Source organism: Nipponia nippon, unplaced genomic scaffold (genome assembly GCF_047370975.1).
Source record: "Nipponia nippon isolate SJK-2023a ecotype South Korea unplaced genomic scaffold, ASM4737097v1 scaffold_6, whole genome shotgun sequence".
In the NCBI taxonomy this organism is placed as follows: Eukaryota; Metazoa; Chordata; class Aves; order Pelecaniformes; family Threskiornithidae; genus Nipponia; species Nipponia nippon.
In genome coordinates, this window is record NW_028262380.1 from 42,700,999 (window position 1) to 42,719,050 (window position 18,052).

The 18,052-nt window shown below is 37.4% G+C and overlaps 1 protein-coding gene across 3 annotated transcripts in view; it reads left to right on the forward strand.

Annotated features, from left to right (window-relative positions):
* Positions 1-14,818, forward strand: part of SH3RF1 (SH3 domain containing ring finger 1) — a 93,150-nt gene extending 78,332 nt beyond the window's left edge. For all 3 annotated transcript variants that reach the window (XM_087737679.1, XM_087737681.1, XM_087737680.1), the window contains 3 exons: positions 3,147-3,505; positions 5,539-5,873; positions 12,154-14,818. In XM_087737679.1, the coding sequence (XP_087593805.1) occupies positions 3,147-3,505; positions 5,539-5,873; positions 12,154-12,322 (863 nt within the window). In that variant the 3' untranslated portion in view covers positions 12,323-14,818. The remainder of the gene's footprint in view (positions 1-3,146; positions 3,506-5,538; positions 5,874-12,153) is intronic.
* Positions 14,819-18,052: the final 3,234 nt, after the last annotated feature.

Below are 18,052 nucleotides of genomic sequence, written 5' to 3' on the forward strand. Positions count from 1 at the left end.
GGTGTCTCTGCCCATGGCAGGGGGGTTGGAACCAGATGATTTTTAAGGTCCCTTCCAACCCAAACCATTCTATGATTCTATGATAATTTAGCATTTATTTTTAAATTCTCTCCTAGCATCTCTGACGACCTTTAGCATTCATTCCTTCTTTTTCAGGGCTCTGGCTCAGGGTAGGTCCTTAGGCATTCCAGTTTGTTCTCTAAACTTGACTGCAACTTCTTTCAGCTTTGACTCTGAAACACTAAGGCTATATTGGCTTCAAGATCCATACCATCTATGTCATAAAATTCTGTATTTCTGACAGGTACAACTCTGCCTTTACTGTCGGGGGCAGGCCACATCATAGTGAAACATGCCTTCTTGTTATTTAAACCCAGATCCAAAAACATTGATAGTGGTGTTTTCAAGAGTTTTTGTTTACCAAATCCTTGCACTCCTCTGTGGATTTGCCAGGCTAGGAAAATACCACACAACTGGAGCCTAATCTGTTCCAGTTGCTCCTAGAGCACTTCCAAAAACAAAACCCTTCCATTTCAAACTATCCCAGTGTTCCCTCTTTCAGCCTTGGATTTAGGGCCTAAGATCTCTTGGCTGAGAGAGTCGTGACCAAAGGTTTTTTTTAATCATGACATTCTTATTGGCAGAGCAGTAGAGAAAGCAAAAGACGCAAATGGTATTCTCTGTTACCCCTTAAGGATGATTGTTTCTTATGGTCTCAAGATCCATGAATTAGCCCACCCCCTCTTCAGTCATGCATCTCCTAAAACACCCTATGCATGTTCAGATGTCAGCACCAGGTTTGCTTCGGAGGTAGGATATGTACATATGTCTTCAGATATTTTATTTCCTTAATTGGCTGCATCTTCCTCCAGTCTGATCTTAGGCTGGAACAGATGCGATAGTCCTCTGTAACAACTTTATTCTTTACCTTTAAATAAAAATAACCAGGTGCCATTGGCAGCTGGTAAGAGAAACTAAACTTTCCTGCCTCTCAAGCATAGGAGGTTTCTACTCTAAATCCTTCTTTTGAGCTGCCTAGAAGCTTGCAAGTGACAGCACAAAGGAGAAAGCTCCCGTGGGCTCCAGAGGCCTCTCTGTCCCTGCCTCTCTGCACCGCTGTCAAGATGAATAAGCTCTTACAGTTCAGTTCAGCTGGAAAACATAACATACTTCCCACCAACTTTTCAGGTCCAAAATGGAAAAATCAAAGGGGCTGCACTCTCTTCACAGAGAACTTAACATTGGATTGCGGTGTAAAGGTGTACTGTTCAGTCAGAAATACAGATCTGTCCCTTGTAAGGGCCTAAGAACTGAAGCAATAATGGCTGCTTTATGTTCAAATGTTACAGAGAACTTTGTAGTCAGCATCTGAAACGTGATCATCTTGAGTTTTCCCTAGCACCTTTGCTGAGTGTTACTCTGTTGATGAGGCTTCACAGATCAATGCTGCATTTTGCAGGGCTGTTCTTCAGTTTCAGTCTAGCTCAGGACTTCGAGGATGCTTCTTCAAATGATGTTAGTGAGACATTGCTTGACATCACCCTTGCTGAGGGGGTAGGCATTCTTTGATTGAAAGGAACTGGGAAGAAAATGTATATCCTTCCTATTTCATTAAAGGATGAACTGTATGAAAATAGGGTGACTTGGAGCATTTTTCCTATGGATTCCATCAGGGATAAGAAAACAAAACCAGAAAGCTATTCCATGCTTGTACTCCATTGATTGCATTTAAGTATAGACATATCTTGAAGAGTGGCAGCTCCTTGTAAGAAAACTGACTTTGTCTCACGAACAAAAGGCAGCGTTAATAATTGTTTTTTACAGAAAATCTTGCTGCACTCTCCTTATCTTCCTTTTTGAAATGTTCACGGTACTCAGAGCTAGGAAGGGTCTGCGACAGGGGAAGAGGTTACATATCAAAAAATAGACATAGCGTTTAGTGGTGCTTTCTTTTTAAGAAAGCATTTGTGTTTCTTATCTTAGAGATTGTAATTGGGAATAATACTGTAGGATTGTTATATCAAATTTGTGAACTTTGTCAGTCGTCTTTAATACACTGTTGATGCAATCTAACCAAATTGCCAGGGGAATTTGTAGAGAACAGAATAAAGAGAGCAAGTGCTGGAGGCTTGATTCTGGGATATCACTTATAACAAGCCCAAAACTCTAATTAGTATCTGAAAAATCAGAGTGAATTGATGCATTTGAGATGTACGTGCACCAAGCTAAGGGATGACCCCTCCTTAGATACTAAGTTTCAGACTATTTGAAGGAAAGAGGCTGTGCAGCACTGGGATGCTCCATTTTGCCTCATATTATTCAGGTAAGATGTCTGCACTTCGTACCACCCAGCGATGCAGAGACACCCAAGCTGTTGAAATGAACCAAAAGCATGTATGGTTGACCATATAACTATAATAGCAATGTTGCTTCTTGGAAAGGGTAAATTAGTTCATGCAGAGCTCTCTACTTTGCAGCTAGGCTGCAGCCCAGGTTAGTATATTCAGCCCTGTGCTATTCGCCAACTTCCAGTGTAGACGTTCCTTTTATTTCACAGGGGTATGAGTAAATCCACTTCTATATTTAAACATCCCAAGAGACAATAGCTTACGTTTTCAGAGAAACCACTCATAGCAGTAATTGCCACTGTACTTATTGTTTGAAAGACCCACTAAATCTGTTGTGGATTTTGTGAATAGTTTAGGGAAAACAATCCAATTATATTTTTAGCAGCTTCTATAAGGAGTGTTTCTTCCTACTTTGTTTTATGTGCCCTGACAGCTACACAGCATATTAAAAGGAACAAACAAATTCCAGGCAGGATTTAGCTAGCTCTTATGAACTAAAATGCAATCTTCACTTTGCATCTCTGTCTGTATGTGAAGCATTTACTTAGCAGCTTGGATTTCTCCACAGTAGCTGCAGTGCTGTTATTCTTCTGTTGCATATTGGTGCAAGTAGGGTAGCGTATGCTACTACTTTATTCTGGTGAGATAAATTTGATGCTGTGTAAGATGTCATTATAGTAATATAAATGGAAGGAAGGAAGCTTCTTATGACTGATTAGCTATAACACAGTGACTGTAGTTCACTTTGTGTGTCTTGTGAAAAGATGAACTCTCTCACATTTTATTCTTTTGTTCTAGTTGCCACACACAGTCAAGAAAGACCAACGGCAGCAGTAACACCCATACAAGCACAGAGTCCAACATGCCTTATTCCTGCAGCTGTGATCATTCCCCACCACTCTGTTGCCTCTCAGCAGCTTCAGTCCCAGCTTCCAAATACTGCTGCTTACGTCACGGCTGTGAATGTGAACCGCTCAACCATCCCACTGGCATGTGCAGCAGCTTCTTTGAATTCTCCCAGCATTGCTGCTTCATCTTTGGAGGGAGATATTAGTGGGAGAACTGTAAACACTCACCCTGGCGCTCCTGCATCTCCAGAGAGTGCTTTAGCAGCTGGTGGAAATGCTGCTGTCAGTAAAGCAGACAAGGATGGCAAGGTGGGTAGAGAATAAAATCAGTTCCTTGAATTCTCCCATTTTCACCATGCAAACTTTTAAGAGATCTGTAGTTTCTTCTTACATTTGCTGATTAGCAGCATTGTAAGGTTTTTAAGACTGAGCCTGAAACTCAGGCAGCCATTTTGTGACTACAGCTATGGGCAAATATCTTTTTGCCCATACAAGAATAATTTAGGATGGATAAAGTACAGAGCAGATCTTGGAGAAGAGTTAAAATAGGGTAGCAGGTTCATGCCTTAAGCAGGAGAAACAAAAGGTGAATGGATAAAGTTCAGAAGAACTATTAGACTGACTGGTGGAATTTTAAGTATTTTGTTTTTCTTTACCTGCAGTCAGTTTCCTGAATACTTTAGAAAGTTGTATGGTTAGCAAATGTTACCAGTAAGTATCTGTAAACTAATAAGCCTGTAATGCAAAAATAAAAAAAAAATAAAATAAAAAAAACCAAACATGAACTTGCAGGAACATAAAAAGTTCAGTCTAATAAAATAAACCTAATACTTAGTGAAAATCAGTATTCTTTTACGTTGCCTTCCTTACTAAGCAGATACACTGACAGATTATGAAAAACACGTCAGCAGCAATGTTTATTGGACAAAGAAAAAAAAGCACGTAACTCGTGTCTTTTTTAAATATAGATCAGTAGAGTCTGTTTCTTCTCTTCCTTCTGTTTTCCTCTGTGTCTAAACTTGTTCTCACTGTCCAACAAGCCATGTGATTATGTTCTATTGTAGGCAGAAGCATTCCTCCAATTTTCTAACTGGTTTTGTTTTACAATTGTGTTGTAGGTAGAATTCCTTTTTCTCCTTTTGACAGCTTTCTTTATGTCTCAAATATTTTAGACTTTACCTTACTACTTTTCACCCACATGGACTCCTTAATGAAGCTTATGAAAGTTTAATCATAGGCTGTACACTAACCTCACCCAGTTTTTAATTATTTTTGTTGATTATTGTTGAATGGAGGTACCTAGAACTTTGTCTTAAAATTACTTTAGCCATAGCCACTGAAATCAGACTGAGGTGCCCTTAGGCAGGGCTTTTAGAAAACCTATTTATAGTTTAAGGCTAAAGATGCTAACATATTTGGACTATGTTAATTTCTTTGAGTTTCTCTTTTTCTTTCCCATTTACTAGACAGCAGTTCTTTGCTGAAATAGCTTTAAGTTATTGGAGACTTGGAAGAAGGAGAGAGGATTTTTCATTCTCAGTGCACCGATTTCACTGCATCCCAAGCTATAATAAAAATCTCACATTGCTCATGCTTTTCTGTTTCTGTAGTTAAATAGCTTATTTTTGTCTCCAGGGCTTACAATCTGGCACCTCTCATAAGCACTAAATTCACTCAGTCAAAGGGTTAGTAAGAAGATCACTGCCACACCCCTTAAAAAAAAGACAAGAAACACAAAAGCTACTTAAATAATTCTCTTCAGGGTAAGTAATAGTCTTCAGGGATTCCTGTCTGGACAAGCAAAAAGAATGTTTACAATTCTCCCCTCTAGCAGAGCAGCAAAACACAATACGTTCCCCTTGTGGCAAATTTCTGTTAAATCGTGAAGGTCTTCCCTTACTGAGGGAGGATAAATAAAAGACACTTATCTAAACAGCAGCCTCCAGGGCAGACTTTTTTCCCTGCTTGGTTTGAAATGACTCTTTATGCCTTCCTAGAAACTTCCATGTTAATGAAATGTTTTACTACTTAGATCCCCATTGTGGGAACCTAACTCCTTTTTCTAGACAACCTTCTGGGCCAGTGCATTGGCTTTTAAGGTAAGCCTTAACTTAACTAGCTAAGCAAAAGGACTTTATGGTCTAAATGACTTGCCGTTTTTCTCTTTAGAATTTTCATAATTATCTTTCTCTTTCATAATTTTGTGTAATTTGTACAATCTCAAATATCTCCTCAAAATTTACCGAGTCCTCTCTGATCACGATGGCATCTGTCAGAAGGAAGTGTTCGACTCTTCATGGGAGACTTTTGTTCTAAAATGAGGCACTGCTTTTGGTTTACAGAAAGAAAAAAAAGGTTTGCTGAAACTTCTTTCTGGAGCATCCACGAAACGCAAACCCCGACTGTCACCTCCAGCATCACCAACACTGGAGGCTGAGCAAGCAGCTGCAGAGTTAGCCCTGCAAGGTGCAGTCGGGCCAGAGCTTCCATCAGCAGGCGGTCACAGCAAAGCTGGATCCTGTCCCACTGACAGTGAGGTCTCTGGGCTGGCACAGGAGACTCTGCATCGGAAAACAAGTTCCCTGGATTCCTCTATTCCAGTAGTGCCACCGCCTCGGCAGCCTTGCTCATCCCTGGGTCCAGTCCTGAACGAATCCAGGCCTCTTGTCTGTGAAAGGTAAATTATCCTATGCAGCTAGGCTCGGGCAAACCAAGGAAAAATTCACCCTCTGACACTTGCAGTGTATATTAGAACTGCTTTGAAATGCTGAGATTTTATAGCAAAATGAAACTTAGTTTTTTAACAATGCTTTATATGCTTACCAACCAACACTCATGTTTGTTTACTTTTTGTGTTACTTCGAGGTTTTGGAATGAATAGACACTCAAATACAGTGATCACGGGTCTGGTATGAGAAGAGGTAGATAAAATAGGCCTCCTATTTTGCAAAACATAACACATTGTAATAGTGCATTTATGAATATCAGGTTAGTCCTTTAAGATTGCTAGCAATGCATAACTGCCAACCTAAATATATGGTGGATGAGATCCTTATCTATGAGTAGACTTAATATGTAATTTCTTGAGCTGTTGCAAAGATACTTTTACTACCTGAATGCTCCGTTACTGTGCACTCCACGTAGCAAGCTCTACGGCAGCCTCTGTGTCCTGGCAAGTGAGCCTGAAAAACACAGTTGTCTGGACGCTGAAACTGCCAGGCAGTTGCTTTAAAGTTCTGACACTTTTCTTTTGTGTCCACCTATTATTTTCAAATTTCCAAGTCCTCAGTAGATTGCATGGACTGTGAAGGAAGTGACAGTTTTCTCACTACTGTCTCTTTTTATTATTCCTGTTAGTAGACAAGCAATATGAAGTGTGCCATAGGATTTCTTTTGCAGTGGCTACAGGATTGTGTGATGTACAGAAAAAACTAGTGGAGTTGCAATGTTAACAGCTCTAGGACTGAACTGATTCATGCTGACTATTGTAGACTTTGTTCTGATACTATTAACTCATGGTGTGTTGGCATACTGTTGTATTTCCAGAGGCCCGTTGACCTTACGCTACATCTATGTGTTAAGAGCTAGACAGTGTTTAAGTTTCTACTTTGTCTTTTATTTGATTTCTGTCATACCTCTAATATTTTTTAAAAGGTTATTGCTGCTTCTATGCAATTTCCTTGCAGGAAATTTCTATTTCATACTGAATTTCTGAAGTAGATTTACACTTACAGATGGAAAATAAAAACCGAAAGACTTTTCTTCAAGAATAACATAGTTTATTTTCACATTATCATAAGTCTTTTTGGCACAGTAATGTGTTTTTATGCTTTGAATGTGAAAATAATATCAAATTCATTCTGGCATGACCAGTGGATATTTGTATAAAGCTATTTGCATCTTCACAACAAGTAATTTTTTCACTTCTGTGATGGAGATTTTTTTTTTTCTCAGAACAACTTACAGAAAATGATGCTGTATATTGATCTAGTAATAACATACACTCAAACATTCTTTTTAATATATCTCTGTATCCTTACAGTTATTTAAATAATTGCTGCCAGAGAAGTGCTACCACAAGATCATTCTTTGTGGTATTCATGCAGAATTGTTATATTTTAGTCAGTGTATTGAAATAGAATTTCATCTGGGTTCTCTTTGTCTTTTTCAGGGCAGGGTTAATGCTTTTCCTGCTGATGTGCTCTTGTCATGTTTCTATTTCTTTAGGCTGAATTGCTTAAAATGTGTTGCTTAATAATACTTACCACTTACATTGTACTCAATATCTTCAAAGTAATTCATAAGCATCAATTAATCTTCATTAGTCTGTAAGAACGGGTGGGTAAGAGTAGTATCTGCAATACTATCTTCAGTGAAAATTTGGGGTTGAGGAGGAAAATATTCATGAGGATAAGCTCAACAAAAAGCTGAAGAACAGAGAAATCTCCTGCTAAGATTATTCTGCTCTTAGGTATCACGTTTCCAATCACAGGCTATGATCTGTTTGGAAAAAGAAACAGTGCTTTTTCTGTTCTGACTTTGGCTTTGCAGTATAATTATTAGTGTTCAAGTTTTATTTTCAAAGGTGACTAGAGGATTTAGGAGTCAGGTTCTGCTGATTATTCTGCGTGAATTAGGAGCACAAGTAGCTAGCTCAACTCTGGAAAGCGCTTGAGAATGTTCCTGCTTTGGATACAGAGTTTTCCCCAAAGTCCTTGCTTCCTTTAAGATGCAATAGCAAATTCTTATTCTAATTCCAGTGTTTTTCCATTCACTAGAATTGCAGGTTGTCTTAGAGTACCTCTTTCCTGTGTGTTCTACAGAAAATTGGAAGTAAAAATTGCAGAACTGTTTCCAGTCATACAGAATAAATGGATGGGCATTTGATTTGTTTGATAGCAAACAAGCTCTTTGTGGCATGAATTTGCAGAAGTATACTTAATACAGGTGGCCATTTCTCTAAAGGAAGGGAAGATGATGACATTCCCTTCCATCTTACTATTGCAGGTCTTCTCTGTAGCAAACCAGTAATTTAGTTCCATTCCTATATTCACTCTTCTGTGAACTAGGCTGGTTGCTCACTGTGGTCCATGGTCCTTCATATGTTCCTTGTACAGAAGGAACAGAGAAGTTAAAAAGAAAGTTTCAGCCAAGCCTTGCTTCCAGCTTGGAGCACTTTGGAGAATTCCTGTCACCTGAGACTTTGCAATGGTGTTCGGTCATTTCTTCCAGTTCTCCAGCCAAGACACAAGTTGTCTTCGGGTGTTGTGATTTCTTGTATTGATGCAGCACTGACGGGGCCAAGGATCACTGTCTTTTTGTTAAAAAGATAGATGATTCCTAGAGGGAGCCATGTTATGCTATGAAAACAGAGTAATTTGGTTATCTGAGGGGTTTAGTTTTTTTCATGTCAAGAGGTAAAAAGAATATTTCAAGCTTTTTTCATCAGCTTTCTCTTTTAGAGAGAAACACTGATTAAATAGCCTTAAGTTTTACAGTAAACATACAGCACTGTAATAATAAACTTCCCAGCACCCCGCAATGGTGTTGAAGACCTGAAGTTGAACCTAAATGCACATCACTGCATATCCTAAACTATAATATGAATCCTTCATCCAGTTACAGTGAGGGACAGCAGTAGTTTTGTTGTGTGATTAAAGTGACCAAAGGAGCTTTATCCACCACAAAATGACTGGTGTAACGTCTGCTTCCAGTGAGCAGGCCAGGGGCTTTAGAAGGCAGCAGGTTTTATCACATCTGGCAGCATTTACTGCTGGTAATTAAATGCTGAGGATCGGTCTGCCCTAGATGGGCGTTGATTATCTGTAGGAGTCAAGGTGCCTACTCAGCAGGATAGGAGAGCTGCACAACAGCAGGGCATAGGTGAGCTGAAAAGTAAAAATTCAAAAAGTAGGAAAAAGAAACTAAAGCAAGAAGTTGAATAATAAGTATGAATTTAACTTGTGTAATAATAGTAATTCCAACTTCCTGTGTTTTCATCAGCTAAAATTTTCTGTACATGAGAAACTATTTTTATCCACTTGGTGATCAGGAAAACCACAGATAATTGTCCAAAAATCAACTAGAAATAGGTGGGAAGTATTTTGTGTCTAGTGAAACAGGGAACAAGGGGGAAACGCATGAAAGATATAATCTTTTTCACGTTACTGAAAAGTGTGAGAAACGCCAGTATTAAAAATGAAAAGTAGAATGGAGAAATGTGAAGACAGACCACCACCACCACCATCCCCCTCCTCAAAAAAAAAAATAAAATTCACAATTACAGAGTGCAAGAGCACTGTGGGATTAAGAATATCAGGAAGGAACTGATGGCAAGTATAGTGGCTGCTTCTGGGAAGCTAAAGTACTTTTATTTTTATAATATTAATATTTTATCCCTAGCTGATTAGAAAGAATTAGGATAGTATTTTGAAAATTAAAAAAAAAAAATACCGTAAGACAGTCAAAGAAAACAGAAAGAAGAAAATGGATACTGTGCCGCTTAGGTGCATGTAAAATATTATAGATTAGGTGACCACAAAAGATCTGCAAATTTGACCTTCAGACATTGAAAACATTTGCAAATACTGAATAGGAAGATAAACAAGGAAGTGTTTTGGAAGATACAAATGTGTGAGAATTAATATGTTTTTCCAAAACATAGGTCATGCTTAGTAAATGTGATTATTTTTCTCCAGGGACCTGGCAATGAACTTTTGAGCTGAAGCATAAGCTTTTTACATGGCATGAAATTGGTAGTTTTGGCAGTATGTTGTAGATGATGAAATAGGTAATGGAAAAATAATTTTTGTGCAGTAGCTGATCAAAGGTGATCTGAATAGACAGATGTGTGAATGTGTGATGAGTCTGGATCTGATCACCTCTGTTTGGGCAAATGGAATTTGTAAAACGTGGTTTTAACTCTCAGGAGGCAGCAGCAGAAGCTAGGGAAAGAAGAGACTAGTCTATAAATTCAGGAGAGCACAGAGGTTACTGACGGACAGCATTAGAAACTGAAACCAAGTGTATTTCAAGTCAAGTGTTTACAGGGCAGCATTTGATGGAATGCAAGGTAAGACAGACAGGTATTCTCTCCTGAAACCCATTTTTTAACAGGCCTTCTTTCGGATAAAACTAGTGCCGTGTGTGTTATGTAGTGTGCTGGTTAATTTTCAGCCTGAAAGCAACCTGTTTATTACAATAGAAGAATTTCTTCATAGCTTTATTGCAGTTCTTTATCCTTGACTGTCTTGTCCTGCCTGAGTAGAGGCTATTGTTTTATCTCAAGTAGTTTAGTGTCTTAATTAAACTCACAGTCTATTAAAAATGTTTGCTTCTTATGTCCTAAGTCAGCATTAAAATCCAAGTTGCCCACAGGAGAAGTTAGTGCAGGCATCTGCCGTGCTGCCTAGGTTGGATGAGGAGCATTCTGAAGCTGATAAATCTTGTAATTGGCTTGGTAACTTCTATGAAGCATGAATCTAATAATTCCAGAGCTCCGAAATCTGGGGATCGTCATAACTGAAACAAAGTCATAGTTTATAAGTCACTAATAAATAACATTTGACAACTGATGAGGTCCTAATATGATTTGCTATACATAGATTTCCCAAGAGACTAATTATTTACACAGTGCCGCTACTCTTTTCCGAATATTTTTAACTATCTGGACAGACTTCATTTTTGGTTTATATGTTCTTAAGCAAAATGTACTACTATAATATAGTATCTTTCTCCGTTTCAGCACTACAGAATTAACTTGTATTATTATGTGTGTATTGAGCTATAGTTGGTATTCCATCCTTTACTGGAAGTATCCTGTTATTTTGTGTTTTCATCAGATTGTTAATTTATTATCTTAATCTATTAAGTTAATAAATTATCTTAAGATTATTAAGATAATAATTTTCTTAATCTATTAAGTAATATGTAATCTTCATGAGTGCAAAGTGTTCTGATTAACTAGAAATTAGATTTTGTCCAACAGACCTTCTAGCACTGCATTTAAGGCTCTTAAGCTTAGAAGCTTTTGAATTCTGCAGTCAGCCATGGATTCTACTTGATTTCAACATGCAAACATTATTGGTTGTGTAACTAGAAACTGAATTATAATATCTATCAGATAACTTGATCAAGAAGTTGACACAGTTGTCTACAGAGCTGTAACGCTTAAATTTTAGGTTGATGTGAACTCAAACCATGGTAGAAGAGATTGAATGGTGTTATGTATGTTTAAAAGTAGAGATAGAAGAGTGTAGCCTCTCTTTAATGTGCTCATATTTGAAAAGTGATTTTACTGTGAAAAACTGAAAAAGTATACTTTTTTTTATCATGTGCTTAAGAATATTGTTGAGTTGAACACTTTTTGAAATGTTGATTTTTAATACAGTAGTACACAAATTGTGCAACTGTGTCCAAATAGATGGCATGCATTCCATCCTGAAAAGCTTCTAAGATAAATGAACATAATGTAAAACAACAGTGCAAATAGGTTTTGTTAATTGCTTCTTTATGTTCTGTGCCTTTACTTAAGAGCCTTCCCTGGGATAACATCATATTAAACATACAGTTGTAAAATTATGCCCAGTTACTGCTGTGAATGCTTTGATTATTTTTGAGTCATGCTGGCTGGAAGAGTCTGCAAATTTATATCCAAAAATAAGTTTACAATTTTCTCCTGTTATGTTTTATGTATTTTTACAGGGATCTTGGTGAAAAAAACTTGATAGGAGATGCATACTTTTGACTTAAATTCATTATGTTGCTATTGTTATTTTCTGTTCAACATGTACTTAACTGTTATGTTGTTACATGCTCAACAAACAGTTCTGGCAGTTTCCTGTTTTGATAAGTTTTAACACGCACAGGAATATTTTTAAAAGCATTGGTTTAAAAAAACAAAACAAAACAAACCCAAACCAAACCTAAACTAAGGTGTTTTTTTTCTAATTACACAGGTACAGGGTTGTTGTATCCTATCCTCCTCAGAGTGAAGCAGAACTTGAACTTAAGGAAGGTGACATTGTTTTTGTACACAAAAAACGTGAGGATGGCTGGTTCAAAGGCACTCTGCAGCGAAATGGAAAAACTGGCCTTTTCCCCGGCAGCTTTGTAGAGAACGTTTGAGAAGATTCATTCCAAGAGCTTCAAATCATACTGTACTGTAAAATAGCACAAATATTTTACCAGAAAAAGCTCAGTCATGAAATATTTTCAAATGACTGTAATGTAAACAAAAATCTACATATTTTTACAGTGTCTATAGCACAATTACACCAGCGAACAAAGAAGATGAAGGCATCTGCTGGTTTCTTTGCATTCTTAAGTGTGATGTGTGCCTTGTACTGTCTGATTTATTATATAGAGGAACTTTTTTTCCCCCAAGTATGTTACATAAATGAACAATTGTTTACAAGGCTGTAACTAATTTATTCTTGTTTTTTTAAACTTGAATTTTGTGTAATAGCTAAAATTCTTGTGACTATGATTTTAACAAATTATTAATTTATGAAAGAATAACTAAGGGGAAGCTGGATTCTCTCCTTATGAGCAAGCAATTATATCTGATAAAGAGCCTCCCATTTATCCTCTGGACATATTTCCCCTGCTGTGTCTGACAGTGGAGTAAGTCTCTGTTTTATGAGTTAATGTTGAGTGGTGGTGATGTGGCGTCAAATAGAATTTGCCAAGTGGGGAAAAAATGTATATTTTGTTCTTTGGACAGAGAAAAAAAAAAAAGTCAGTGGTGTTCTTGAGTCTAGTTCTACTTCTTCATAAATCACCCAAGTAGAGTAATGTTTCCAGGAGGCAAAGATGTATGTGAACAACTGAATAAAATTCAACCATCTCAAGGTTAGGATCATCTCAAGGTTAGGAAGGAAGAAATTTAGGAGTGCCAATAAGAAATTCCTTGTACCTTCTGTTTATGTAATAACTTGGCTATTTGAACAAAGCTTAGCTTTTTCCATTTGGCCAGTTATTTGGGCATTTAGCGCTCAGGATCCAACAAAATTGGAAGGAATGTTAAAGCCCAACACTTAGAATGGTTATATCTTGAAAACATCTGTTTGATAAGACTGAATATAAAAATAAAATTACAAGTTGTACTTAATGTCTAAAAATGCCTAAGAAGTGTAATTTGCTATGTTTTCTTCTCAAACTGATCTGCATGGCCAAGAGATGTTTTAAAATGTCTGATCCATAGTGGTGGTAAGTGATGCACTTGTGTTAAAGTAAAAGGCTGTATGAAACACTGTGAAAACTTTACTAACTTCTTAACCATTGCTATTTTGGTGTGTTCTGACCTTTTCTTTGTCTTGCATGTGTTACTCAATTCTTGCAGTAATATAACTGTGCATGGTTGGCATTTTCCATTCCAGTTTCCTGTTGCTGGGTTATTTTGCTCTGAAAGTTTCCCAAAAGCCACTTGACCAAAACTAGTGAGCAACTCGCCTTCAACCAGAGAAGGTGTCCAGTGTTTGAATCATTAATAAAATATTTTAATGTCCTTGCAGCTGATGGATATAAAGAATGCAGCCTGCAAGAAAAGTGCTGTTAGTCTTTCAGGGTTTTGTTAGAGATTTGACACTGGTGAACACACATGCTACTCAGCTGAACTTGGGGTTTTTTATTTTATTGTATGATTATAGCAGTTTAATGGTGATTTTTTGCAAGACACTGAGCACCGTCATCCCCAGTTAAATCTGATGTAATTTGGCTGTTACTCAGCACTTTACGAAGGGAAGCCAGTAGTGTGACTCAGTATCACACAGTACACAAACAGCGATGAAAAAGTACACAGTGATGTGTTAAATCCTTATGATTTTTTTTTGAAGTTATACATTGAAAAATATCAGATGTTAATGACAAGGACTTCTTGCAATATCAGGTAGTATCATGATGGTCTTAAAAATAAGAAAAAAATATATCTATGAATATATATAGTTGGACATGACAGCATTCCCAAATTAACCATTTCTCTGAAACACTGTATAATTCATTTTTTGTGTTTTTAAATATTTTTAAATAGTTTACTTGAATATTCATGTAATATATAAAGGTTTTGTGAAATGAATTTTAGTTAGAAAGAAGCTGATATCAGCTTTTGTCAGCATAAATTGGCACTAGTGTGTCATAATATTCTTATTTTGGAAAATTTAGTGCATTTTATATTGAAGACTACTAAAGGTTAATTTTTTTCTATCTCTACTCTCCATATTTTAAACTAAGTGACTAAGGTACCTCTATTAATAGAATTTCATGGTGTAAAGTCAGTTAAAAATCAGCTGTTAATCCAATAGTTCTGTTAGATGGCATACATTTTTAATTGATTTTTTTTAACATTAAGTAAATGTTTGTAAAAAGGGCTTATTACATAGCAGTGCAACAATGACGAAAATGCAGTTTATCATGCCTTTTTTGTGATCTTTTAGGGGTTATTTTTTGGTTTTGGCTTGGGATTAATTCAGTGTAGAAACAGACAAACCCTGTGCATTTGCTTTTTGTAATTCCATAACAAAATTTGTAAGGTATTTTATATCTATGTCTGAAGTCCAGTGAATGTTAAGTGTTTGATTTACTATGTTAAACTTCCAATCCTAATAAATATTTTCTTAGCAAACAGCTAAAGCAAAATGTGTATGCAAACATTAAACATAAATTACTTGTAAAGAATTTGACAATAAACTTACCAGAACTTAATTTCAGAATTCATAGGAGGATATTTCTGCTCATAGAGAAAAAGTCTTCAGATTCCGTAACATTAGAAGTTTGGGATGATGAATATAGTGCAAAAATTGTAGCAAGAACTGAGGATGATCTTTTCCGTCTCCTTATTTCTGCAAGTAACTTCCAAAGAGGTAGGTAACTTCCATCTCAATCTGATCATGACTGACTAGTTTGGTCTTGTCAACAGCATATCAGGTGCATAATAGTTATAAAGTGCTTTCCCTAGAGGAAGAAGTGTCTAGCATAGTAGATCTGCTGTGTGTATATTGAGAGATAGTCCCCAGCCTTGAGGGTGAAGCATTCACTGAGGGCCAAAGTGTTTGGTGGTAAGAGACTCGTTTGCCCTGAAGAAGTTTGCTGTGCACAGCAGTCAGACAGTAACTGCCTACCTAGGAGATCTTCTTGATTTGAACGCGGTTATGTGTCTACTGTATACATGTGGCTGCTGGGAAAAGGGTAGGAAGTTAATCCTAAGAGTTTTTGCAGAAACGTTTAGACTCTGTATCAGCTACTGCGATGGACTCCTTGTTAGTTAAGACGGAGCATGACCTAGATTCTGCTAGCAGTGAGTGCCGCAGCATTAAGTCCTCCCTGTAGAGAAGGAGCGTCTAGTCTAACTTTTCCTAATTAAGGAAACATGATTTGTAGAAATGCAGAATAGAGAATATAGAAAACCAGCTTTATTTGTTTTTTAGAACTGTGATCTGACACCAGTGCGTCCATAGGAGGAAAGTACACACAAACATCATGGCTGTGCAGTAGAAGTAAGACCATTTCTCTGGTTTGGGGTTTTTTTGATATTGTAATTATTGAGTAATTCTAATATGTGTTTAACATTTGGCTTGCCAAAAGTGCCTGAAATCCTGTTCACCCTCACTTCATTACCTCTGCCTTATAGCAGTAATGACAATTATGATAGTTTTGCATAGGCTTAAAAACATGGCTTCTGAGCATTCTGGCTTTTTTCACAGGGTTGGCAAAGTGTTTTAACTGGCTTGTTCTTTCCAGTAGCTTTAAGCAAATCTGTTTAAAGGTGTATATTGACTTCAATGAAACACAAGAACGCACTTGTCTAGTTAAAAAGATTTGTGTCTCGCATTACTTGAACTCCTACGGTATAGTCTTCCATATATTTGCACAATAAATAATAATACCACTGGTTTCTGTAGGACATGCCAATGCACCCATCACCTTTGGATTCTTATTCCGAATCTGCAATACGTATACTTCTCAAATCACTCTCAGGTGCTCTTTCCCTGCACTTTGATAAATGGTTAGTGGTAAATCTTACAGCAGATTTGAAGTTTGACTTGAGCAAAACCAGTGTCATAATTCTTTTGAATGACTTATTCATAAGCTGGCATACTTGAAATATGTATATACAGAAACAAAAGAGCTGAGAATGGTGATGGTGGATGGTGAGGACGTGGACGTTAAATGTGGGGAAAGAATGGGAAAGAGAAAAGGATTTGGAAGACCCGTATATGGGACCTGAACCTTACCTAACTTATTTGTGATCTTACCTCAGTTAACCAGAGTCCAGCTCCGTGAAAGGAGCTAAGAGGAACTTGAATGTCTAGGGCTGAAAATGCAGCCCTCAGTCTTTCCCTAGTCTCTTAAGCTTTTATTTGTTTGCTGCTTGTGAGCAGAGCAACTGCTGTTGCGGTAGGCCCGAGCTGCATCGTTGTTCTCATGGCAAAACACATCTGAAATCCAAAACTAGGCATCTGTGTTCCTGAATTACCTGAAAGGCTTGATATGATAGGTGTGCCTTGAGAATATATATCTCTCACACTGAGTACTGAGGTAAATAAAAAAAGGACAACAGGAGTTGCAGGTTTGCATTAATAAACAGGGGTAGTGTCCGCTTTCTACGTAGTCTATGCAGAATTCTAATATTAGAGGGCTCTCTTGGGAAATGGTATGGGTGCAACGCATTCTCCTTCCACAGTGTTATCCAAATTGCGCTTACTTTCTAGGAGACAAACGTGCTGAGAGCCTTGAAGTTAGCAGCTGCTCTTGAAAACCTGAGGTCTTACCTTTTCGAGCCTCGGTTCCCTCATTTGCCAAACTGACGATGCCTGTTCTTGCGAGGTATGTGATGGAAAACTTGTTTTGAAAGTAAAGGCTGATTGATTTTCATGAATTTGCAAATAGATTCTGATGGATTAGACCTGCCTCCAAATACAGGCAACAGCTGGAACATCTAAACCCTTCCCCTAGAGAAGTCTCCTAGAGACTGATTTCTGTGGGTGAGAGGCTTAGCTGATCCATTTTGACAGCTGAAGAGCACTTTGATCAGAATCAGCCTGATAAAAGGAACAAAACAAAAATGAATTTTCTATATCCAATCTGCAATGTGCAAAAGCCATTCAAAATGTACCATAATGAGCATTTCGTACATGCCTATCAAATCATAGTGGTTACACTGAATGTAATATTAGTAGATGTCAGAAATTACTATTTATCCGTTCCTTCCACTGTACTCATTCCTGTCAGCTGTATTATTTGGCTGAAAAGAGAAGTGGCAAAATCAGTTCTTAACTTCACTCAGTGGAGTAAAGACAATTTAAACACAGTAATGTTAGCCCCAGATTTCAATTATTCACAGTTATAACTAGCTTGTAAAAATTCCTCTTAGCCAATGTAAATGAATAGCACTCAGCTGCGCTCTGTAGCCAACTCTAGTGCCTAGATTATGGTTCTGTTTACGTGGCATGCAGAACCCAAAGGTCTTCTGATGTTTGCATCTAGTAGTCATTTAGATCAAAACCAATTCACAGGATGTGTCCAAATGCTAGCTACATTCTAATTTCAGAGTGGTGGGAACAGCCTGTACAGGACTGTAGAGAATGGAAATTTGGCTGGCACAGCAAGAAAAAATACGCTTTAATTACAAGGGCAGAAAGAAAAATGTCAGGATTTTTAAATATCTGTACAGGTGTTTTCTTGTCCCTGCTATCTTAGATGGAACCCCATTCCACAAAGCAAATGGACTTTGATTTCCCCCACATCTCCCCCTTCCCAGAATGGAAGGCAATATAAGCCTTTAAAATATCCAGATTCTTGGGCATTAGAACACATGGCTGAGCTCTCAATTACTGCAAATCAGTGCTACTTCATTGATTT